Below are 24,555 nucleotides of genomic sequence, written 5' to 3'. Positions count from 1 at the left end.
TTTTGGGTGCCAAACTTGCCACGTCAAAATAGGGCATAAATAATAGTTTACATAGAATGCTATTAATTCCTCATGAATTAGTAATGAGTCGCCTGATTTTATTGGTCTGTATAATTCACAATTGAAAGGTGCTCTCTGATTGGTTGGTTATGACGTCACAAATTTTGCATTCAATCTAGAGAATCCCAAAAAACGTCAACAAACATGGCGGACGTTGCGATCGCACCGATAGAGACTGTCGCAGAAATTTGCGAATCGAATGAAGAAAAACTCGAAATGGCTGAACCCGTTAAAAAGAAACAGAAGACGGAAGACGATAGATCATTAATAGAAGAAAAGTTGGAACAGAGACTCAATGGAATTCTCTGTTGTGCCGTTTGTTTAGATCTGCCGCGGAGTACAGTTTTCCAGGTTCGAATCATGTAGTTTGATTTCGTAATTATAATTTTTGCGTCGCAGAAAAAAATCTCCCAACTAACAGTTCGTTGTGTGTTCTGAACGGAAATTCACATTTTTATATTGTTTATATGATTTTCTTTTAACTGTACGTTTTAAAAGTAAATTCGTTGTGGGGCCAACGCAAAAAATGTTAGATTTGTGTGCAGTTCTGGAGTCCGCGACTACAGTCTGTGACTGCAAAACAGCCCTTGTAAAGGGGCGATGAAGCCTGGGAAAGCTTGACCTCTGAATGTAGCTGCGGTTCAATTGTGCCAGTTGAAGTAATTTGTATTTAGTTGAAATTTAATATTTGACGCGAAACCATCGTAATATTGGACAGCTAGAATATTCAATTTAGGTAAATGCATCCTTACTAAATAAATATATTTTTCGATTTACATTCAGACGACTCTGAGTGTTCATAAACTAATTCCAAGGGAGGATATAAACAATATTGTCGCTTAGGTGTTTGCAGTCGTTCTGATCGTACTGTTTGATAAACCACTATCTTTACATCGATAATTGTACACAAATGTTGTGATTCAAAACTTTGTCAAAATACCGTACGACCGAGGGAAAGAGTCTGATCAATCGATTAGGGTCGAAGTCTTGCTGTCCCCGGTGACCAACCCACAGAGCTCTGCTGGCTGACCACGCCCTTAAAATTCATTCCCTGCATATTATGCATGCTTGTTGTGCATAAATTAAACTCAACTGTTGGATGAGTAAACTAATATTGTATCGGGATATATTGATAATTGTCCAAAAGTAACAATTTGTGATTTTATCTGATTATTTGGCTATCAATTTTTAATAATAGTCCACTGCTGAGGTTTCTTGATTGGTTTGACTTGCGTGATTGACAGGCTATGTAAAAGTGGCTTTGCAACCAATTTTGTGAACAAGACATTTTCTGAAATGTCCTACTCGCATATAGTCTATTATATATTACACTCACAGATATTTTAGATCACCTATTTTACCTTTAATACTTCCCATGATCTGAGAAACCGGGATTAACTAATTGTTTTTAATGGTTATATTACAGTGCACTAATGGACATTTAATGTGTGCTGGGTGCTTTACGCATCTTCTAGCAGATGCACGTCTCAAGAATGAACAGGCTACCTGCCCAAACTGTCGCTGTGAAATCAGCAAAAGTATGTGCTCTCGTAACCTAGCTGTTGAAAAAGCAGTATGTGAATTGCCAGCAGCCTGTCAATACTGTAACAATTACTTACCAAGAAGTACGTTGGAATTTCATGAACGACAAGAGTGTAGTGATAGGTAAATATTCAACTAAAATATTCATATAATTATACTTACACACACACATAGCATAATGTTGATTAAACCCCCATTTTGGCAATGCAAAGTAATCTTGAAGCTTATGATGGAGGGAGTTTCTGAAACAGTTTACCTTCAATGACATCTATTACAAACTTTGTTTGTTTCTTCTGAAATAAATATTTTTTGAGTGGTGATGAATTTAGTATGCTGAAAAGAATACTCAAGAGTATTAGTCTTGTATTAAATTATTCTAATTTGATAGTTTACTATGTTTTCCAGCTCCGACATCACCGGTACCATTGACCTATTGTCTCATTATTCCAATGCAAACGTAGTTCTAGTTAATATTTCAAAAAGTTGCATCATCACCAAGTTATTGTGATATCCTCTGTTTGGTTAAGTCTGTAGTTGATTATTTGAATACTGATATCTGATGTGTCATTGAAGTTAATTTTTCAGAGTCTTACTCAATCACAATTTACATTTCATATAAATTGAATGATAGCTTTGATGTCATTTTATGAGTGAGTGTTAAGGAATAAACAATGTTAATGTATACTAATCTCAATAATAGTAAAAATGTAGTAAATACAGAAATTCTGCCAGTTTAATTTAAAAGAAATAATTTCTAAAAGTGTGATTGATTAATACATTAAATTCTGTGAATGAAACAATATCCTATCCCCCACCTGTTGTATATGTTTATATTACAACATAAAATAGAATTGCAGTATTTATTAAATGTGGATATGACTTTCAACCTTACATGGTTTGCACATTTATTTCATTATGGAAGAGTAAATAAACAAGGGTCAAGATGTAGGTACATACAGAATTCATACATGCAGCATTCCAACCAAACTGAAAGATTATCCAGTGAAATTTTTATTTAGGCTACATGTGTTGTGAAGTCTTTATAAAGAAAGAAATAAGTGCAATCACATTGTGCAAGCTTATTTGACATGCTTTCTTTGTGCACAGGAGGCTACATTCTAAGCAGATTATTATTTTTTTGAGAAACTACATATTAAGCAAAAAACAATCAAAGTGCAGCAATATGTTTTTTTGAGATAGGCAAATGGTAACAACTTATTTTATTACCAACATTTAATAATCAGGTACAGACATTATCTATTATTTTTATTAACAGCCATTGAGATATACAAATTAAACTGGCAGTTTCTGCTGAATTTACTAAATTCTTGTAAAAAAGTGATATTGTGTTTGTTATGTACTGTTAATAAGGCTGATTTTACTTTTTATACAGAAAAATTAAATTTGACAGATAAATATTGAACACTTATGAATAACATTGCAGCATTCATATCCAGTGGAAAATTAAAATTATGTGATGGTATTATAATAATTTAAATAGTAAAAATAAACTTTACTAGTAGTAGTAATAATAATAATAATAATAATAATAATAATAATAATCATACAAATTTATGATGTCCACCTTTAATTGAATGTGTCATAATGAGCATATTTTTTATCAATGCCAGAATAAAATTACCTGATGGTGTGGATTTTGTATCTTTTCTATAAAATAAATTAGCAGTCATAAATAAAATCATAGATACATACTGTTACCAATACTAATATGCTATTTATATGCTTAGTATTTAAAGGCACTTCTACTGCATATCTTTGTTTTTGGCATATGCATTACCAATATTCAGGTTTTGCCAGTTTCAGTAAAAACCTGCACACAACAAATGCTACAGTACATAATGATTTACCAAGTTTAGTGTAAACAAAATTCTACATGGTACTACCATATGGTCTTGAATGTTTTTGTATGCTTTACAGCATTTTAGCTATAAATAAAAATGTTTATTTTGTCTACATAAATTATAATACATTATTAACTGATTAAATATATTGAGTAAGTTTTACAACCTGGACACACTACTAGTTTGAAACACTTTATGTCCAAAATGATGGATGGCCAGAAATACTTTCAGATGATTTTTTTAATTTGTTAGGTTTTAGGGGGACTGCTCCATATCCAATGGCATGGGGTTGAGGCTCCTTAGGCTACTGGTTAATTTCCAACTCAAATCACCAATGGTAATTTAGTTTTAAATTAACGAGGGCCAGTTATTTTTGATTCAGTAAGTCAGTCCATGAAAAATGACTATTACGGATTGTCATTTTTTTGGGAAATTGTCTTGCCTTTTTAGGACAACTAGCCAACCTGCCTACCACTACAGTCCCTGCTCAACATCGTTGTCAACAGTGTGATTTCTGACCTGTATGTGGTTTGTAGTAGGAGGATTGGTGTCTGTTTGGTTGTAGGTAGCTGGGTTCTCGACAGTCAACTATTTAAAGCGTTCACCCTTCTCCGAGAAAGTAACGCTGAAACTAGCAAGCCTAATGCTAAATTGTTATACCTGGTTTACTCTGATCCTTCCAGTGCAGTGTCCGCTCAAGATCAGAGACCAAATACCCATCTGGTTTTGACTTGACTGTCATCAGCCACAAGTTTAAGTCAGCAATCCAGGCTCACAATTTACAACATATATTGTCACAAGCTCGTCGCAGGTCTTGTTACCTAGTTTCTGATGCCTACCCAGATTGCAATTCTGTTTCCCCAGCCATTAATTTCAATACTACTTAATAGACTACTTTCTCAATCAGGGTGAATTTTTACAGGTTTTCTTCAATGACTTTCACTTCATTCAGGAAACAGTCTAGGCAATGCTCAGATTTCCATGAGAGGTAAGGCAGTTATTGCCATGTAAGTCTCTTCCATCACTGCTTACAGTAGAATCACCATTGCATCTGCAGACATTGGCATGATCACACCTGGTGAAGCCTATAATGATATTACTATTTGCTGTTTTCCTTTCTATAGTCACATATGTGTTGCTGTTAGTCTTTCTAGAGGAGGGTTTATTGACAACGATACTAGTGATCGCAAGCATTCCATCTCATGGCATTGCAAGTAAATTTGTTACAGTGTTCATCACAAGGAGTTTTAGTTTGTATTGTTTGTGTGGGTCATGTAGATTTGGCAGGGCCTTTGCTCTGTTCATACATGCTGCTGGGTTTTCCCACCCAGTCAAACACAAAGCGACCATGCTTCTTGCATCAAGAGGAGTGTGATGACGTGATGCTGAATGACTTGTTAGTAAGAACATCATAACATCGCTCCATTTTACTGGTAGCATTCTCAAGGCCTGAGGGACTGCTTCACATAATGAACCCACTAGTTCAGTCAATGGCAAGCTGTCTCTAGACATGTTCACCTGCCACTAGAACCAACTGGTCCAGTGTAAAAGTTGTGGCTTTTACCGCCTTCTAACCCACAAAATCATGTGTTCTTCACTGCCAGGCTAAAGCACCAAATAGGCTTGCTTGCCACTCCTTGGAATAACAACCCTAGGATCATGCTGCCAGATCCATAGGCATGTCACTGAAGGTGCTTACCCTCATAGTTTGTTAAATCACTTTTGAATCATCTCTCCCCCTTCCTCCCAAGGGACAGAGAATTGATTCTGTACCAGGACTTGGACTGATGTAGCACTATAGGATTAGACTGACACTAGCTGGCCCTCCAACACAAGTTGTGGACTGGCACAATCCATCAAGTCCAAGACCAAGGCAGGTGGCTCCCTAGCAACCATAATGTACATGAGACCGCTTTAAGCAATGTTGGCAAGATCTCCATAGGCACACATCCCCAGTGATACCAGACCCCATCTTATATCCTGTGATTGAAATTAGACAGGTCATAGGTGTTTCTATCTATTTTCCTGCATAGGGCCAAGTCAGCTGCTTTGCAATCAGCAGGCGCATCCTTCTTCGTCTCACTCAGGTCGAGATAGCCCACTAGAATGTTTGATCCTCGTGCTTGGGAGGTCAATTCCACTCTGTTTCCACCCTTGAGGGTAAAACTAATGTTAACAGCTAAAATTGCAAAAAATGCTTTGCTACTTTTTTGATGTGAACCCCTTCTTGGGGGTGGGAGCTGTGGGGTTCCCCTGAGGGGACTTTCCTACTTCCTTAGCCAACTTTTGGCCTTCCTGCACAGTTTCCTTCCAGCCCTTATTCTGGCCAGGATATCATCTAGTAGTCTTTCACCTGGTGTTACAGTATGCTTCCTGCCTTTGGTTTTAACAGTCAGAAAGGGCAATGCCTCATAGTGATAAGATGTCTCTTAACTATCACACTTTGTAATTGACTTGTAGCTAGTACCTCTGTTTTAATTATCATATATTCTTTCTTAAAACATATGCTGTCAGTAGAGAAGTGCTATTTTCAATTAAAGTTAAAGTTGTTAGGGTTTTCTTGTATGGCTTTAGTCTGTAGAAAACGATTTGGGTTGCATAGGATTTGCTAAGTCAGACTCTCTCAAACTTGTAATGTGTCCAGGTTGTATGACTTCAGTTTATAAAACAATAAAAAAAATTTTTACACCTAATAATACAAACCAAACATACTTGCAGCTCATCTAACCTACCCAATAATTTTTTTTCAACCTGAATAATAGCAATAAATTTTTAGGAAATTAATTAGTAGCATGAAGATCTGCAGCATCATGCTCAATTGGATATGTGTCCCTTAGGACTGGCTATATTCAAAAAATGTGTATTGGCTCTAAAGTATTTCAGGCAAATTATTCATCACTTTTGAAGTTCTGTTAAACTTCTCAAACTGTAAATATGTCCAGGTTGTGTTAAGTATGAAACCTATTTTTTATGGTATGCTATTTAGTAACTAGAATAAGTTGCCTGTCTTTTGTGTGTAGATTCAAAATTCTTGTGATTTAGGTAGGTTTAGATAGTGTACCGGTATATCCGTAAATAAATTAGCTATTTAGTTAGTAAACTACAATTGCATGCCTAATATGCAAAATCACACAGTTTTTTGATAGTGGAGGGTTTTAACCGAGACTTAATTTGGAAAAAATACTGACCACTGAAGATCTGGTTGAACCAGGAATTAAAAGAAAAATGCATTTATATTCATTCTTGATTAAATAATATGGATCACTCTTCCTAACTGAAATGATATATACCATATAACCAAAAGAGGCCCAATAATTTTCCATCTTCTTTTTTCATTGCTTGTAGTTTTTAAGTTTTTTCAGAAGGCACTTGTCCTTTTCACAACTCCTTCCTGGCAGATGAAGTTCAAAATGAAGATTTAATTAATTATGTAGTCATTTGGTTGATTTTTTCACACATGCTTTGGCAAATTTTGTTTCGAAGTTGATTTAAGTAAATATCAAACTGGCAAAGATGCGTTGTCTGGTACAAACACAACTACATATAATTTTGATCCAATATGGCAAAAACATTAAAATAAACAAAGCTTTCCAGCTTTTAAGACACACCTAGATCGATTGTATTCAAAGCATGGTAAGAGCATAATAGGAAGCAGTACTTTATGCATATCATTTAATGTTATTTAAATGTGCTGACCATAGCCATTCAGTTTTAACGCTTTGTGTTCGTTTTCCATTCTCTGAGACACCTTGACCAAGTCACAAAATGTCAATTGCAACATAAACTGAGTTTGCTTATATCGTATTCTTTAATGGCTACACTCATGGAAGCCAATTTTTTTAGGCCTATATAAAATACACAATCTGATCAAGAACTGATGAAATTGATGTGGATACATTTGATCAGTGCACCTGCTACATTTATAGGAAATCATTTTACTAATTTGTATATGTCCATAAAAAGATGTTGTGTCATGCCCTTGACGCAAGATATTTATATAAAGAATGAAACCATGATAGATAGTCAAAAGATAGTCAAGTGAAATACAAAATATAAAAGAAATTTATGTGAAGAAATTCAGAGCATGAATTAGTCCGGCTATTAAGATCTTTCGTGGTCAGTACAAATATATATTGACATTTAATGCTAGTTGTAAATAATTATTGAAAGATGCTGAATCAAATTGTTCTTTTTCTGTATAGAAGACAGTGCTTTGAATGTTAATATTGTTTGTTCCTTAACATGTATGTTCTTGTTGGGATTGAATGGTGTCCACTGTTTTCAGTAATACTGGTATATTCCCAAGCAGTTGGGTAGCAATTAGCTGGAGTTCCTGCCAAGTGTATCTGGACATTTTGTTGTTACTTCCTGTATATCGTGATACTTTTTTATATCTTTCATTTTTTGAATTGTAATTTCTATATGATGTTCGATTTCTGATACAATACACATGTTAGAAATGCTATCTGGTCTAATCCATACAATCCTGTATATTGTTAACTATACCTGCAAATACAAACTAGGTTGACAAATTGCAAGTATCAGCGCATTGGCTGCTCCTGGTGCGGACCATATCATGAACTACAGGAACATGAGCAGCAGTGCTGTCGCCCTCAAAAGAGCGGGGCTGAAATCCTGGAGGCCCTCCAATCCATAGACCAAATTCGTGATGATGAGATGAAAGTGTACAGCAATATATTCAACCTCCTGTCTTTTGAGAAGATAACATTAAATGGTTAATATTGTAGTGAGATCTCTTCTTTGTTTTTGTTGAAAATTACAACCTTGGCTTGTACTCTGGATTCAGGTTATGTCCTAATGGTTTGTTTGTATGAGTGTGAGAGAGAGAATAATGGCAAAATGTTTGCTCATCAAAAAAGCAAAATCAAATGAGACACAGGCAATTAAAATTGATCACCTCTTCAGTTTGGTAGTTAAAGTAGAAACAATGCCAGTATTCATTTTAAGAACTGATTTTGGGTATTCACCAAATTTTAAGCTTCATGTAACTTTAGTAGAGATGACAGTTCCAGAATTAACTAGTCTCATCAGAACACAGTTATCTTTTCCCTGGTTGCCAGAATAGATTTTAATCATGAGTTGAAATGTGAACAATCTAGAACAAATTATTCATTAGAGAAATAGTGGACTGGTAACTATGCTTCAGTCATAGTTCATAAATTAGTGTTAAAAGTTAAATCTTATTAAAAGGTAATGGTTCACCCTTCAGCCCTTCACTGTTTCATGCATGGCCTTACTCTTAATTGTCAACATAATGAACCTGACTCAAACATTTTTTTGTGGTGTTTACTGTGCCATTATGATACATTTTACTCAATCTTTACTGAACGGTAAAGCTCTTCAATGCAAATGGTTGTCAAGACTTCAAGGAGCCAGGGAATGGACTGGAGCTGGTTAGAATTACTGCTTAGAAAAGAAGATTTTCCTAACCAGACTAAGCGTTGCATTATACTGCAAGACAACAAGAATGTCTGAATAGATGAAAACCTGTGACATTTTCTGTGACCATGAATTTTATTGATACACCTGACCACCAATATCATGCTGCAATCTAAATCTGATGATGACCCTGCCTCCCTGAAAGCAACATTGCTTGCAGCACAGCTGTATTGTAAAAAAGTAATAAAATGATGGTATTTAGGGTGTCCTCATACTGATTTGATCCTCGCAAGAATGGCAGTAAAGAGACTAGTAACATTATGTAGTTGTAGACAGTACACAATCAATCTGTGATTTGCACCTCACTGGTACAGTTACTGTAGCAATAAACATGCAATGCTTACATCACTCAAGAGTAGATTGTTAACTTTCCGGCAACGAATGTGCATCCAGTAAAAATATCAAGTTACTTTGGAACAAAATCATGATGTAACAAGAGATTGCATTATCTGCAGAAGGGTGTGGTTTATTGTCACAACACATCAGATCAAAGCCATATTCCTGTATTTTCGGAGAATGCCAGCTAGCTAGAAAATAACATTGTGTGAAAGTTACATATCCAGACTGTCCACAGTGATGCTTGTTATTATGCTGGCCATTACAATTCATGGAGGTTGAGGTCTACCAGAAGAAGGTGTTCTTTGATGCAACAATTTCAGTACAGGGATAACATATTCATGTACAAAACATTGTATATGATGCGTGAAGATTGGAATGTATTATCCTACCACAAGATGCTATTACTGGTACTTGCGAAGGCAGCTGGACATTTTAGTATGTGGAGATGGGGTTCTCTGAGAAAGTTACTACTCACATTTCCACAGCACTATATTACATGTACTACTCTATGATGATCAATAAAGTTGAACTTAGTGACCAATTACCCTTCTTCTGCTTTCTTCTACTCCTTAACACAGGAGGGATTTTAAACAATCCAGTTAAATGTACTACATGTATATAAAGGCCAGGGGGTGAACCATTAAATAAAAAGTAATAGAATAGAATAGAGTACATGATATGTCTGATACAATTCTAATATATAGGTATAATGTATACAGTTTTAGAAGGTTCGTCAGATTTTAAATACAGAATTCTAATTATTAACATTACTGGTATATACTGGTATAAACAGTATATGTGTACACACCTACCTTAGTCTGTGAACCAAATGATTAGGGTTGCCTTTTCGATCGACCTGATATCACTGGATTAAAGGATTAAACCTCTTCTGAATCCCCCTACTTTAATAGTTGAATGGACAGTCTCCTTTCATTTTTACTCATCTGTCCTCTCATTACAGGTCCACATTCTAGTTTGCGGGTTGCTGATCTTGAGCTGGTTCATGACAGTTTTCGACTCACTACAGTCAGATGACTATAACATCAGTGATAAGGGTGTTGCAAAATGATATCTTGGTCTAAATATGACAATATCATTAGGAAAGTCATCATAATAATGTAGTAGAGGTCCTAATGTTTATGACAGAACCCTTCAATACCACTGTTAAATCTGATGGTCAGTTTAAGTGTGCTGCAAGTGAGTTCTCAGTCATGCCAGTTGTTAGGTTTTATTGTCTGGCAAAAGGTGGAGCATGTCAAGAAATTTTATCATGAGAAGGATTCACCAGGTGCTAAATTTGTACATTTCCTGATGTGAAATTAAGTTTTATCATTGGTACAAGTGATGGATGATTGATATTCTTTCCTACATTTGTATTTGGTATAGCCACTGTTTGCTCTAAATTGCTATTCTATCGTGCTATTATTGTCGGCTACTGTATAAATGCTGCTCTGGTGGAACTGATTAGACCTCATGCAAGTGAACTGATGTGTGTCACATTCTGTTTCCCTGTTTGAAACGCACACAATTGTGAATTGAGAGTTTTTTTAGTACTGAATTTCTTGCCCTACTGTCCTTTTGAACCTCCTAAGCAGTCTTCATTCAAGGATTGAACACAACGACAGAATCTGTCATATTTATGCTGGAGATTTTAAGTCAGTTTCACTGCTTCCAAACATGTCTTTTCTATATATGAGTCAGGATTCTTTTCCTTGGTTGACTTTTATCTGATCTTGATGATCTTTTTCAGCATTGTATGATATTCTGGTGCTCAAACTCTTGTCTTGTCCCCATATTACTGGTGCTTAGATAGAACCAAGGACAGTCATCTTCAACGAGACTTTAGCACACTATGGAGAGTTTTTATTCAATGATATCAGGTTGACTAGGGAGGTAACCGGCCTGCTCATGTGGTTCATAGACCAATGTAGGTTAATAGTATACTGTAAAATGCTTTGATTTCACCAGTGACAAATTTTTGTGAATTTCTCAAGTCAAATGAAAAATATACCGTAGAATAGCCAGAACCAGTCATGAGAAGAGAGGTTAAATGTGCCACCAATGTAGGGGAGCCTGGACACGACTCCTAGCTCATCAGTTTCAAATGTATCTGACAATTTTAAGCTAAAATGCATCAACAAATTTTAGAGACCAGAAATCTGTGAAAGAACTGTTTAGACGTCTTCTGAATAAACTAGAAGCTTCTAGGCTGTATTTTATATGTATTGTCTATGTATTTTATGGAAAAGGTGAACTGAAAGTTGAGATTCATTCCCCATTTCTCCTCTAGATGGCTATTGTGTCATCAGATAAATTGTTATTTTGTCAACTTACTTATTTGTGATGGATATATTTATTGTTTTATTGATTGATTTTGTGACTATAGCATTTGACTCAAGGCTGGAAAACTCTTTCACAGAGGAAAGTTTTATTCATCTTGATGTTGATAAACCTGCTGAAGGTCAAGTGCATCAGGTTTTAGTACTTGTACTGATGTAGTGAGTCGGTCAAGATTGGGAAGGTTGCTGTATTTGTTCACTGATCAGGGAAAAGCAAACCTGAGACTCTGTGACTGGCAGAGTCCAAACTTGTTTGTCCTGCAATTGCAAGCAATTAGCTTCTCTAAGTATCAACAACGGTTACATGTGATGTTATGTTGTAGCAAAAGTTACCTTCTTGGGCAGTCCTAGGCTACTTGCTCAGAGCCTCTGTAAATCTTCACCACATTCAGCTGACAGTTCTGTAGCCATGCTTGGCTGGAGTTTGTATAGAACCTGTGAACGTGGACAGATGAAAGCAGAGGCCATCACTCCACTCAAGCAAAGTGAAGCACTGGTAGGAGAGCCTTTGACAACTGGGCATCCACTATTGTGGTTAAAGTTCCATCCTTTTCTTCCTCATCGTCATCAAAATGCCTTCCAGCTGATTCGCTAAAAAAAGTTTGAGAATTGTTAGCAAAGGGGCGATCTTCATAGTGACAGGTGAGCTACTCAACTGATACAGTACGCCATATTATTGACCTGGCTTGAGCCTACCAAATCGGAACATTCCAGCAGATTTTTTTTGAGTGGGAACCCCTGCCCCTGTGTGATGCATTGTATACATGCACATGGGCAATTTTCTAGCATCACTCGTTTTGAAAGACGTATACCAGGTATATGCATGTACTGTTTTGTCTCAAGAGCCGTTAGTACCTAAGCCTTATGGTTCAGGGTTTAAAAAGTACTATCAAAATGTTTATGCTTTAGGGCTAAACAGCCCACCCCCCAGGGTACTCACAGAATATTTTGGAGTACCCATAGCACGACTGTACTGATCTGACATGCTATAAGCACATGTCTTTAAACAGTTACGATCTTGCACATTCTGGGTTTCTTAGTAAAACTGACAAAAGTCCTTCCCAACCCCTACTCCTGGGTACGGAGTTCAACTCGCTGAAGGGTCTAATAAAGTTCTCGCTCGCACAGTGCACCAAGGTCAATGACCTGGCTTGTGTGCTCCATGCCAATTCAACAGTCAAGTTTGTAATTATGATGAATTTTTGTGGGAATGATGGCTTCTATGCAGGGACTGCCCAATTCAGGCATTAGCACTACGAGCAAGGTGGAAAGAGTCCAAGGCGGAAAGAATCACTGCTTTGGTCATACACACCATGGACCTCCACTAGTCAAAATACCCTCCTGTAGGGGATGGACTTACTTACACAGCAGGGATAGCAGAACAAATTATCATCTCCATTCATAAATCTGGTAACAGACGCCTTAAGGTAGGATGGAAGCCCATGTCATAAACTTTAGGGGAGAGTGGCATTATTGGAAGCAAGAGTTCCTGTACTGAGGTTGGCCCTTAAGAGAGTACTAGTCCACTTCCTGGGTGAGATTCAGAAGAAGTTCTAGTTAACAGTAGTGCCATAGTTTCACTACTCTTGTCAGTTCTGGTATCAAAGCTGATCCATATACCCCCTCTTAAGGGGCTGTTTACAGGAGCCAGACATATTATGTAAGCCTCCTTCGAAATGAATTCAGTGACACTTTCACTTTCTCATTTTCCAACTTTCCAGCCATTGGAAAAGCAAAATAGTGAGAGAAAAAACGGGCAGGATTTAACTTGGATTGGCTTTCCTTTTCCCACAGGCATTACTGTTTAGTTTTTCCAGTCAGAGCCCTGTACTCTTATTATTATAGAACACAGAGATCAAAGGGTTTTGTCAGTTTTGTGGTGGGGAAACGGTGCTGTGCATCCCCTACTCTAGTGTGCCAGCTAGGTCAGAGCACTGGCTAATTCCCTAGCCTTCCATTAACATACATATTGCAGGAGGCAAAAGGTATGAACTGCTTCCGCCAACTGGTTGCTAGTCGGTGGGTGTGTGGACAGTGCAAGAGAGACTCACATGTAGCACAGGAAAGAGAAAAACTTATACCAGCTAATAAGCCCAGGCTTACCTATATATAGTGAGGACTAATTTTTTCTGTATCAGAAAACCTCACGCCCAGAAATCACTTTTCACTTTGTGTTGTGGGCATAGTTCTGTCGTACAAGTGAAAGTAAGCATCTCTAAGTTTCTCCACTAAGGTGAAGAGCTGCACCAATGTCATTACAGTGAGTACCATATCGGCTATAATTAATTAATTGTATGGTATTAGGTTGCATGCCCCTTTCTACCAGGGTTTCAGAATCAACAGATTACCCACCTCCTTGGTGTGCCTATGTACTTGACCACCTAAAACTTTTAATCTATATCTCTCTGTCAATTTGTATATGGTAATTATGGTTTAACATAGTAAAATAGTTCAGATTTACGGTACATAGTGAAATCATACTTACCATACCCTGCCCGCCTTCTGTAAATTTATAATTCTGTGGCCCTTGTTTTAGAAACTTGAAAACGATGAGCTAGGAAGTCACTCCCAAGACGCTTTTAACCTTTTTTCTCATGCTGGGTTCTGGATATTTTAAGATATTCTGAATTTGGGGTATTGATTATATTTCTATTGATTGTTGTAAGCATGGTGGTCACTGTGTAAAATAACAGATTATCACTATGTGAATCTAAACTATTTTATATTTGTAATCTTTAAAAAAACTACAAATATTGATAATTAGAACCATGTTCTCCACAAAACTGTAGTGCTAGATAAGGGATCTAATTCCTAATTTGTATATAGTTAATATGACAGCTTTGATTTCTTGGGGAAAAAGATAGTCATGTGAATGGATGGAGATCCCATTAAAATACACCTGTGGAGAACACCACATCTTTACACATAATGTACAGATCTGCTGCATTTCTGGAATATATAATTGTCCTGGTGTCTCATTTGAATTTGTCATCTGAAACAATTGAAGAAATTATTGCATTCACAGTTCACATTTATTACCTGTGTTACACTTCTAACTATTTAATGATTTCATATTTCTATATTCATTGTGATTTAGTGGAAGTTTAGAACAGCTAATTTTGAGCGTTTTCGTTCCATCAGAAAAAAAAAATACCAATACAAATTGCGTTGCATAATAATATTGTTTTGGGACTTGATAATTGAACCTGACTAGTACGTGCAGGGATTGTTATTTTGGAATGAAACTTAAAATGACAATATTATTAAGTGTAAAAGTATACATGTAGTGCTTTAAGCATATGCTGCAACCATGAATTAGTATGATTTTTTGATATGACCACAAAGAATCAACAAGGTATGTATGATATGTATATCAACAGTGAAAAGATTACAAGTAGGTATTATGCAGCAAATAGAAGATTAAATGTTTTACCGTAAATACTCTAATTTAGGTCTCAGGGAAGAGTAAAAGGCCTTAATTCGGCATCACAAAATTATTATTTTCACATAACAAAAAAATACTATGCATGGGTTTTAATTTTGTCGGTAATGTAAGATTTCAAATAAAAACAAATCAAATCCATTGCTTAGTAGCAAATGATCCGCAAGGTAGCGCAATCCAGTCATGCTGTGTTTCACAAGTGAATAATTTGAGGTATTGCAATTATTACTCAGTCGTAAGTATAATATCGTACAAAAAAACAATTTGTTGGTTGGTTGGTTGGTTGTGAAATGCAAGTAAAATTCAACTTAGTTTCATAAGTGAATGTTTTCAGTCGCAAGCAAATGCTGGATGCAATTTGACATCCACCATGTTTTTTCTATACATGAGTTGACCTGAAACTGTGTTCTTTGACCTGATAGGTCAAACCATTTATTAACCAATCAGAATTCTGGATGGTGTCAACGTATTTGAATTACCATAGTTATTTAAATGTTAATGAGGGTTCAGCGACCTCATTGAATGGCAATTGCAACACAAAAGAAATTGAATGATCTTTTGGCTCTGATTTTGTTGGGAAATTAGTAAATTTTGAAAAACAAACTGAACTTTGAAGAAGCATTTAACACATTTCACAGCAGAAAAGAATGATATGTTGAAAAAGCGGTGCCTAAATTAGAGTATTTATGGTAGTAAATGAAAGTACCGGTAGTAGAAAAGTCAAATGTTGCTGTAATTGTTAACAATAAAACGTAAGGTATTGTCTGATAAATGCTTCTGTTTTACAGATTTACAACTGAGACCATACCGTACAGATGATTTCATTCCACGTGTGTATTACGAAACTTCGCGTTTCTCAGCATTGGATCAACAGTGGGTTGTGAAAGGCCAGGTCAATGATAACCACCGTGATCCATCCCAGAGCTACCAACGTACGATCAGCTACCAGCTGGTATTGAAGAGTCGTGTGGGATCTAACTGTAACCTGGATGTCCGCTTCATTGTTCTGAAGGGTCCATTCGGTGAAATGAAAGTCAAGCCTGTTATCTACAACTATGAATTCACCAGTGACAAGTATGAGAGTGATTACAATCTACTTCCACTGTTCACCCTTGGGGAATGTAACAAGTTGTTGGCTTCAAAGACTATCAACTGCAGAATTATCATGTTTCAAATTCAAAAATAATTACCATGTTCTTATAAAACTGAAAAAGGCATTATTTGGTGGTGTGTTTCTATTTTTAAAGTATTTAATATATTACTGACATGTAACATGCATTAAAACCATTGAATTATATATGATACTAAGATATATATTAATGGCTATGACAATATATAAGACACAATGTCTGCCATTCAGGGAAAAGTCTTTCTTTTACATTGTTGAAAAACTAACATTGAAGAAAAGTATTGTAGACAACTGTCACCATGTTATTTTGTGTCTCGTATCATGGTATGAAATCTATATTGATGTCATATATATCTGACATTACCATGTTCATGATGAATCTGCCACAAAGTAACATGCATTTAGCAAATCTCATCATACCCTGGTTTTAGCCTCTTTTATTGTTATGGGATACTAGAATCAAAATATATGTATTCTGTACAACATGCTTGTAGAGGGTTCATTTTGAAGCACATTGAAATATGCTTTGTGTGGTTCACACATGTTTATTGTTCTTTATCATGCCCTTGAAGTACATAATATATAGTACTCTTTCTATCAACAACTATTTACATTAACTCAGTAGTGCCTAGACGTGTTAATTGTATGCATGTATTGAAATGTAATGAAGGGGTTCAATTGTATTGACCAAAGTAAATTTTGCTTCAATTTTTTTTTTTTTTGGGGGGGGGGACAACCCATGTAGTGTTTGTGCTTTAACATTCTATATGAGTAAAACTTGTCTCAACCGAACACCAAAAAGACTAGAAAAAGTGTTTACAGATTTGTCATTCATTTGTACAAATCAGTTGTTCTTGTATATCAATTTGGTCAGGGTGAACAATATTTGGTCTCTTGTATAACTGACTATAGTGAGTCCTATCAAGAAGGGACTAGAAAATATTCCTGGTTTATGTGATATTCAGTTTACACAGATTTCATTGTTTATTGTATCTGTCTAATTTGGATACACTATGTATAGTTTGTCAAAAACCCTCAGATGTTATGTTTTATTAATTTCATCAAAACTGAATAACAAGCAATATTGTATTTCTTATATTTGAGGCTTATGTGTAATAACATGATTACATACTATTATCCATGAATATTATAATATTGTTGAACCAATCGCCATTTTTGAGTTATGACATATAAGGTTCTAATATAAGAAATCAATGTACATTTTGGAGATCTGTTGAGAAAAGGAACCAATTAAATAGTTTTGCACCATCAGCTTTATATATGCAAGAGTTGTCTACCTGCTTTCAAATAATTTTTTAGTCATTATTTGGGTGTGTTAATTTGTAGTGCTTTATTCTCAGCATTCAGCATAGATACACTTGATTTGTACACTATCACAAGAGACTACAGTCAAACCTGTGTTAGTGACCACCTTTATATAAAGACTACCTGCCTATAGTGATATTTTTTTGGTAGTCGTAAGGCATAATGTATGAACAACCTGTGCCATGTGACCACTCATTCATGAATACTTTTGCAGATTCATTTGTGTTTAGAGACCAAAGTAATAATTAACATTCTGTTTAAAAAATAATTTTCAATTTCCCCAAATCAAACTTTTTTTATTTTGATCAACTCAAATAGAAATGTTTCTGTTGAACAGTACCAGCTCATTATTCCTGAACAAATATTGTCAAATGTACGAGCTTGCCATCCATAAAAAAGGTAATTCAACCTCCATATACCACCTATCTATAAAGAATAATTTAATGAAGTCCTTTGGTGGTTTATATACACAGGTTTGACTTTATTGTTACTTCATTATGCCAAATACATGTACATGATTTAGTACATCTTTTTTAAAAATGTATTGTTTTACTTTGTAAAAAAATCCATTTTTTTTTTAATTATATCCTACCTTAATATTGGATATAGACACCAGCTCTTCAGTCCTTTGCCAAGGATTTTTACATTACTTGGACACTGTTATTTTCTTCTGAATTGGTGCAAGAACTGTGTGTAAACTTTGCATCGTATTCACATTAACATTATTTTGATGTTTCAGCATTGAGCGAAAAACAATAGTCAATTAATTGACTACCATGTTTGTTTTAGAAAAAAAAGCATGGATGTTCATTGAATTAGACAGTGTACCCAGTAGTTCAAAAGACCCACACCACCAAGCTACTGATATGTTGCAGTTTATTCTTCAGAAACAACATTTACAACAACAACCTGTATCTGTTTTATGTAAAGTGTAAGTAAGAAGAAATGTTGTCTATGTATCTGAAAAGTGTGTGAAGGACTGTACTGATAAATTGCAGTTTATTCTTCAGAAACAACATTTACAACAACAACCTGTATCTGTTTTATGTAAAGTGTTAGTTAGGAGCAATGTTGTCTATGTATCTGAAAAGTGTGTACTGATAAATTGCTAGTTTCTGTTTTGTAGTATTACATGATATTATTGTAAGACATCAACAAAATGCTTATCAGTCATGAGCTGAGCTTCAATTGAAACAGGGTCATTATTTATTATATACCCCCAAAAATTTAGTTTTTGCATGTTTAGCTACTGTGACATGATTGCTATATATGCAAGAGGCAAATCATGGGGTATTGTGCCACACGATGGAGCATAGAAGCTCATTCAAAAAGATCACAAAACATTTAGCATTATCTACATGCATTTACAAAGCTGAAGATGATAGTAGAAGCAAACTAGTACCAGTAAATTGCTGCACTTAGTATCAATGTAGTATACAAGAATGTTTCTTGGACAAATTACAATGTCCAGCAAATTTAGTCAACTTTAAATATGTAAATAAGTTCAAAAGAGCAGTGGCCAGTATTGTTTTTGTTGTTACTTCAAACGTTTTACTTTTACATTTGGTTTTTAGATCTAGCACCGATTGTTTTAACATTGTATTGTTTCTATGCTGCAGTATCATATTTTTAAATAATAGTGTTATATTTAACAAATTATTGTTATTTATATAAATTGTTTTAATTATATTTTGAAAGTGTTGCTGTGCACAGCAAGTTAGAGCTAACATTTTATAGCTAAAAGATAACAAGGAATATTGTATTGTTATCACACATGGTAGCTTTTCTCCCCACCCATTTGATATAAGTTTAGTTGCCAGATATATACAATATAGCATTAGGCTATATACATCCAGATCTGCTTGGTGCGGCTCATTTCTGCTCAAGAACTCCCTGAAAATCATTGGGGAATTATCATTTTTACCAGCAACATGATTGCATAGTGTATCTGCATTTTCTTCTTATTCAGAAGTGCGTATTACTGATAGTCTTCTGTTTAGTATCTTGAACAGTGTTCTCATATGCATGCTGCATTTATTTGAATAGATTTTGGTGAATTGCTGCTGTTTGATTTGTGCACAATAAATATAAATAATAACAAATGTTTCCCGGGTGTTTTTTTGGCTTCCATGTCTAAGCACACAATGCAAGCCTTTCAATATACCCATGTGTATGTGTTATAGACAAAAATTTTATTACCTTGAAGTGGCTAGGTGTAGTGGTTACAATGTCTGTCTGTGTTGTCGTTAACACTACCACAACATGTCAACTAATGCATAATCACTTGATATAGCTGGCTTTAGTGTTTTTGGAGATATTGATGAAAGTGTGCCTCATTAGCTTATAAACATGAAACCAACACAAATATATTCATATGTATAATTGAATACTGATAAGAGTAGCTTAGCTTCAAATTAAGTAAAATAATAAGCACTTTCATTTTTTTTTACCTTGCCTGTATCATTAGATGAAAGTGAGGTTTATGAGGTTGAAAAATCTGTCCTTGGTCGTTTTGTCTAAAATCATTGTTTCTTGTGGTTGCAATAACTTAAAGCGGGAGGGGTGCCACCTGCGCATATGCAGGAATTGAGCCCCAAGTACAATAACAACACGCGCTAAAAACACAAAGTCTCATGGGTGGACGTTTGTAAACAATGACATGCTATGCCATCTGATGCATGCTCAGGTGATGACTCCCCCGCTTTAAAAATCATTTATAATTTTTGAGATGCAAGTAAAATTGGGCTGAAATAAGTGCAGACATTTTAACTAGTGATTACAAGAACAAGATGTCAGTACTACACTCTCTAAGATCTGATACTTAAAGAGCATAGTAACCAGATATATTGTTTTCCTTACAGTGATATCAATCATTTTTGGCACCAAAAGTAGATAATATTTTTCCTGCCAAAATCATGGCTTGTATATTTTTCCCCACCAAAATTGTGCTTAGCTAAATTGTTATTAAAGTAGTATAAAAACTGTTATGCAATTCCTGTCATATTCGTTAAGGGACCATAAGATTAATGTTACTATTCCAAAAAAGAACCTTTGGATTAATATAGAACATGTACTACTTAAGGTATAAAATGCTATTATACAAGTATTAATACATTCTCTGGTATTTATTCATTTTATATGTTCATGAAGTAAGATATTCACCAGTGTGATAATTACATAACAATCAGTCTAGTTCTCATGTAGTATGAATACATTTTCCCCAGCATATTTTGAAAAGTATTTTTCACCAAAATTGTGAGAGTATCCTGAAATTTGCTGAGAAATAATTGTTGCACTATTTTTATCTCATTCTGTAAGGGGTCGCAAATTAATTAATTAATACTGTACATTTAATATTAAATGAGAGAAACAAGAAGAATCGTTAATTTGATAAATGACTACCGTAAAATCTGTATTAGAAGCCGCATCCCTAATAGAAGTCGCACCCATTTTTTTTGAATAATTGAGAACCAAAAATTCATCATTTCTCATATGTGTAGATGCTCTATTAGAAGCCGCATCCCCTCTGTTGCATTGTACCATTTTAATAGAAGCCGCGGTTTCTAATACAGATTTTACACTACTTATGACCTAATAATGTTCAAATTTTACACATATATCACACATCTTATCTTCATTATGTACATTCATTTCAATTGATGATCCAATTCAAGATGGCCAAATAGTGGCCATTTTATTTTTAAAATTTACAGCCTTCAGAGTTGTACTGCTTTGACAGTATATTCAAGCATACAATTATTTGTGTATAAGGAGGCTATACAAACAGTTATTTCATTTAGTTTGTAAACACTACGATATAAATTTTAGTGACCAATAGTTTCACTATATATTGTGTGCTTCAATATAATTTCTTGGGGTTTTGCATAGTAATGAATATATAATTACTTAATTCCCATAATGATTAGTCCATTTTCAGCTTTTCCACTGATATCTCAAGTACTAATTACATTTGAATGACATTTCGTACATAGATACTCTAGGAAAATGCATTAGTTTGGGGTTGAAAGCCATTAATATTAATTAAAAAGATTGTTTGGGATAATGTGCAAACCTGATTAGTATTTGGTTGAGATCAATGTGGTTAATGACTAATGTTTCAGATGACTGTATATGGTCATGTGACCTCAATAATATGCATAACTGTAATATCTTAAGTACTGTTGCAGACCAAAATATCAATATTCATATAATTGTTAAACCATAGCTACTTGAAACCACCTTGATCAGTGCTTGCAGTTATATTTTTAATTGCTGTATAGTAAATACACTACACTATTTGTACCTACTTTATGCCTCCAAAACCTTCAGTGCACTGAGTTCTTTCTAAACTTTCTTAAGAATTAATCATCACATTATAATGATACTTCTAACAATATACACCTATAATTAGTTTTGGGTTGCAATCTATGCATAATAATTCCCCAATTTTCTACCTATATATCAAAAACCAATTATTGCATTTAATATGACTGGGTATACAAGTGCCTGGGAACAATGCTAAGGACTGAAATACTAATTGTTTAATATGCATGGTCATCACATTTCATTGAAACTTCATAGATATAGATGCTCTGGGGTAATCCACAGACGTGATTAGTTTAATGTTGAAAACGTGTACATTGAAATATCTATAGATTATTACCCAATTTTTGATATCTTAAAAAATCAGATTCAACTTGTGGTAGAGGTGCTCTGGAATAAATAAGACTGCAAACCACAAATGTACAATCAAATTTCAATAATGTGCATCACATTGTTTTTAAATAGTAGACAAATATTATTGCTTTTTTATTTGAAATTTTCTTAAATTTTGAATTAATTTTTAATATTCCTCCAATACTCTCAGCACACAGATCTTTCTAAGCTTTCTTATTTTTTTCTAAGCTTTCTTGATTGTTTGGGTTTTGTGAATGGCGACAAACAATAGAACCATAGCGTAAACGTCAACGAATTGATGCTTTGTGAATTTCAAGTGTGTGTGTGTGTATGATATGTTGTTTGATTACACCAGTAATGCCACAGGCTCATTCATGTTCGTACACGATGCGCACCATCAATGGTTCATATTAACCCAGCACATTTCCTGGAGTTCATGGTACATTAAGTCAAATGTAAACCTGGATACTTAAAAGGAATATTTATATTAACCCACAAATAGTCTGTTCTGATCATCTATTGTGAGCCATTTACCTTGAGTAATGAATAAAAATTGAGGATGGATAAAAACTACATGGTTTTCTATATGTGATTATTCGACTCTATGAATATGGAATATAATCCCTGATATTTGTATTAATACATGTATAATAACATTTTGATAGTAGGTAAACCCAAGATTCGGGGGCGAGTCAACGAGCACAAGTTGTTCCTTCCGTTAGTATGCTATAGATTTCCTCTATAGTGACAAAATGCAGATAACAATTGTCAGGTACTGTATTTTCTCTATTAGCAGCACACATAAATTAACTGTACTCTGGATCATTCAAATATTGATTATGGACACACTTCTGTCATCTATGTAAGCGCATTAGAGCTAATGTGATGTATCTCATTTGGTAACCTTTTAAATCTGATTGGGAAAAACACCATCAGATATAAAATGACATTCATCAGGAGAGGGAGAATATCTTTTGAGTGCAGTTCAGTTCAGTTGGGCTGTGTTGCTGCATAAATCTATTGACTTTTAACAATATCATTCCACCTTGTCTTCCACATACCTTCAGCACACCAGAATGCTTCCTTATGATATTAATAATTAAGATCAGGTGTATGAATAATTAAACCAGAGCTCTCATTCATTTAAATTAACAATTTATCGTGATATCAAAATAATTATTTTAATTATATCTGTTCTATAGGTTTTCTACATGTATATCACAAACTCAGTCAATATGAAAGTCTAAATTATTAAAACATAAATACAAATGCATCAGTTACACATTACTGTATCTGTCATGTTTATGATAGCAATGTAATTTTTGTTCATCCATTAACGCAGAACATCACTATTTATTTCCTGTATGCTTACACTTGAAGACAAATTACCTCCTCCATTAGTTTAAATTCCACCAACCTGATGCAGCATGGTCAGAAGCTTGAAAGTTACTCCCTAACTGAAGAAACACTGTACATTCGCAATATCTGGTGTATTCTTGTATGTGCAGTAGTAAACAATCATCCCATCATCAGGTACTTTTCCCAGTAAATTTCATTCTTTAGAGGCTCCTCATCCATAACATAAACCTAACTTTGCCCCTTCTCTAATTTAAAAGTATATGTCCTCTTCAGGATACTCTAGTTATCTATGTATATACATTTAACATTCAGAGGAGGCTGGAGTGTTAGGGTTAGGGGGTTATTTTATTGGACGATAATAGATCAGTGGTTCATATTGTTGAAGTGCTTTCATCAACGCTACATTACCAAACACAAGCACGTAGTGGAACCAATCCACTCTCTTCATTCCCAGTAATGTGCCTTTAGTTCCAATAACTGCTGACAAGATGAAAATGAGAGCGCCGACGAGACCATACGGGTTGAACCGAAAAATGCTGAATGTAAGGATGGATATTACTGCAGAAATTGTTACTCCCTGACTTGCCAACTCTTGAATTTCAGGAGTGAGTACCCGTGTAACCGCCGTTAAAGCCAAAGAAGCTGCCATGTGGGCGCTTGACATCATGTATTGCCCATTAGACCTGTATAAGGCCGCCGCTAGCGAAGATAACCCAATTGTTGAAGACAACCACGAAAATAAACCGTGCAAGCCCACTAGCTGTGGAGAAGGTGTGGAGGAAACAAAACGAGCAACACCAAGGGTAGCTGCTGATCCTATAGTACTGAAGCCCAAGGCCCCGAGTTTAGAAGTAGCAATAACTGCGAAGGCTGCATTGAATGCAGAAACTGCTAAAATAAAATCTGAGACTGCAACACTAGTGTGTCTCTGATTAGTAGACAATGTATCGCTCAATGTCATCTTCGACTTATCTTCGTGATCTGGTCTAACTGGTGGCATGTCCACCTCGCCGCCAGGAG

General features: G+C 35.1%; 1 protein-coding gene across 1 annotated transcript; it reads left to right on the top strand.

Annotated features, from left to right (window-relative positions):
- The first annotated feature begins 127 nt into the window (after positions 1-127).
- LOC100372774 (zinc finger TRAF-type-containing protein 1-B-like) lies at positions 128-16,259 on the top strand. The gene is made up of 4 exons (XM_002736093.4): positions 128-411; positions 1,487-1,725; positions 7,988-8,199; positions 15,833-16,259. Exons 1-4 carry the CDS (start codon positions 205-207, stop codon positions 16,228-16,230), a joined length of 1,056 nt encoding a protein of 351 aa, XP_002736139.3. The 5' UTR covers positions 128-204; the 3' UTR covers positions 16,231-16,259.
- The last annotated feature ends 8,296 nt before the right edge of the window (positions 16,260-24,555 follow it).

This window comes from Saccoglossus kowalevskii, chromosome 6 (assembly GCF_978046115.1).
Source record: "Saccoglossus kowalevskii chromosome 6, keSacKowa6.1, whole genome shotgun sequence".
NCBI classification, from domain to species: domain Eukaryota; kingdom Metazoa; phylum Hemichordata; class Enteropneusta; family Harrimaniidae; genus Saccoglossus; species Saccoglossus kowalevskii.
Note: the sequence above shows the minus strand (reverse complement) of the source record. Positions and strands in the feature narration are given on the sequence as shown.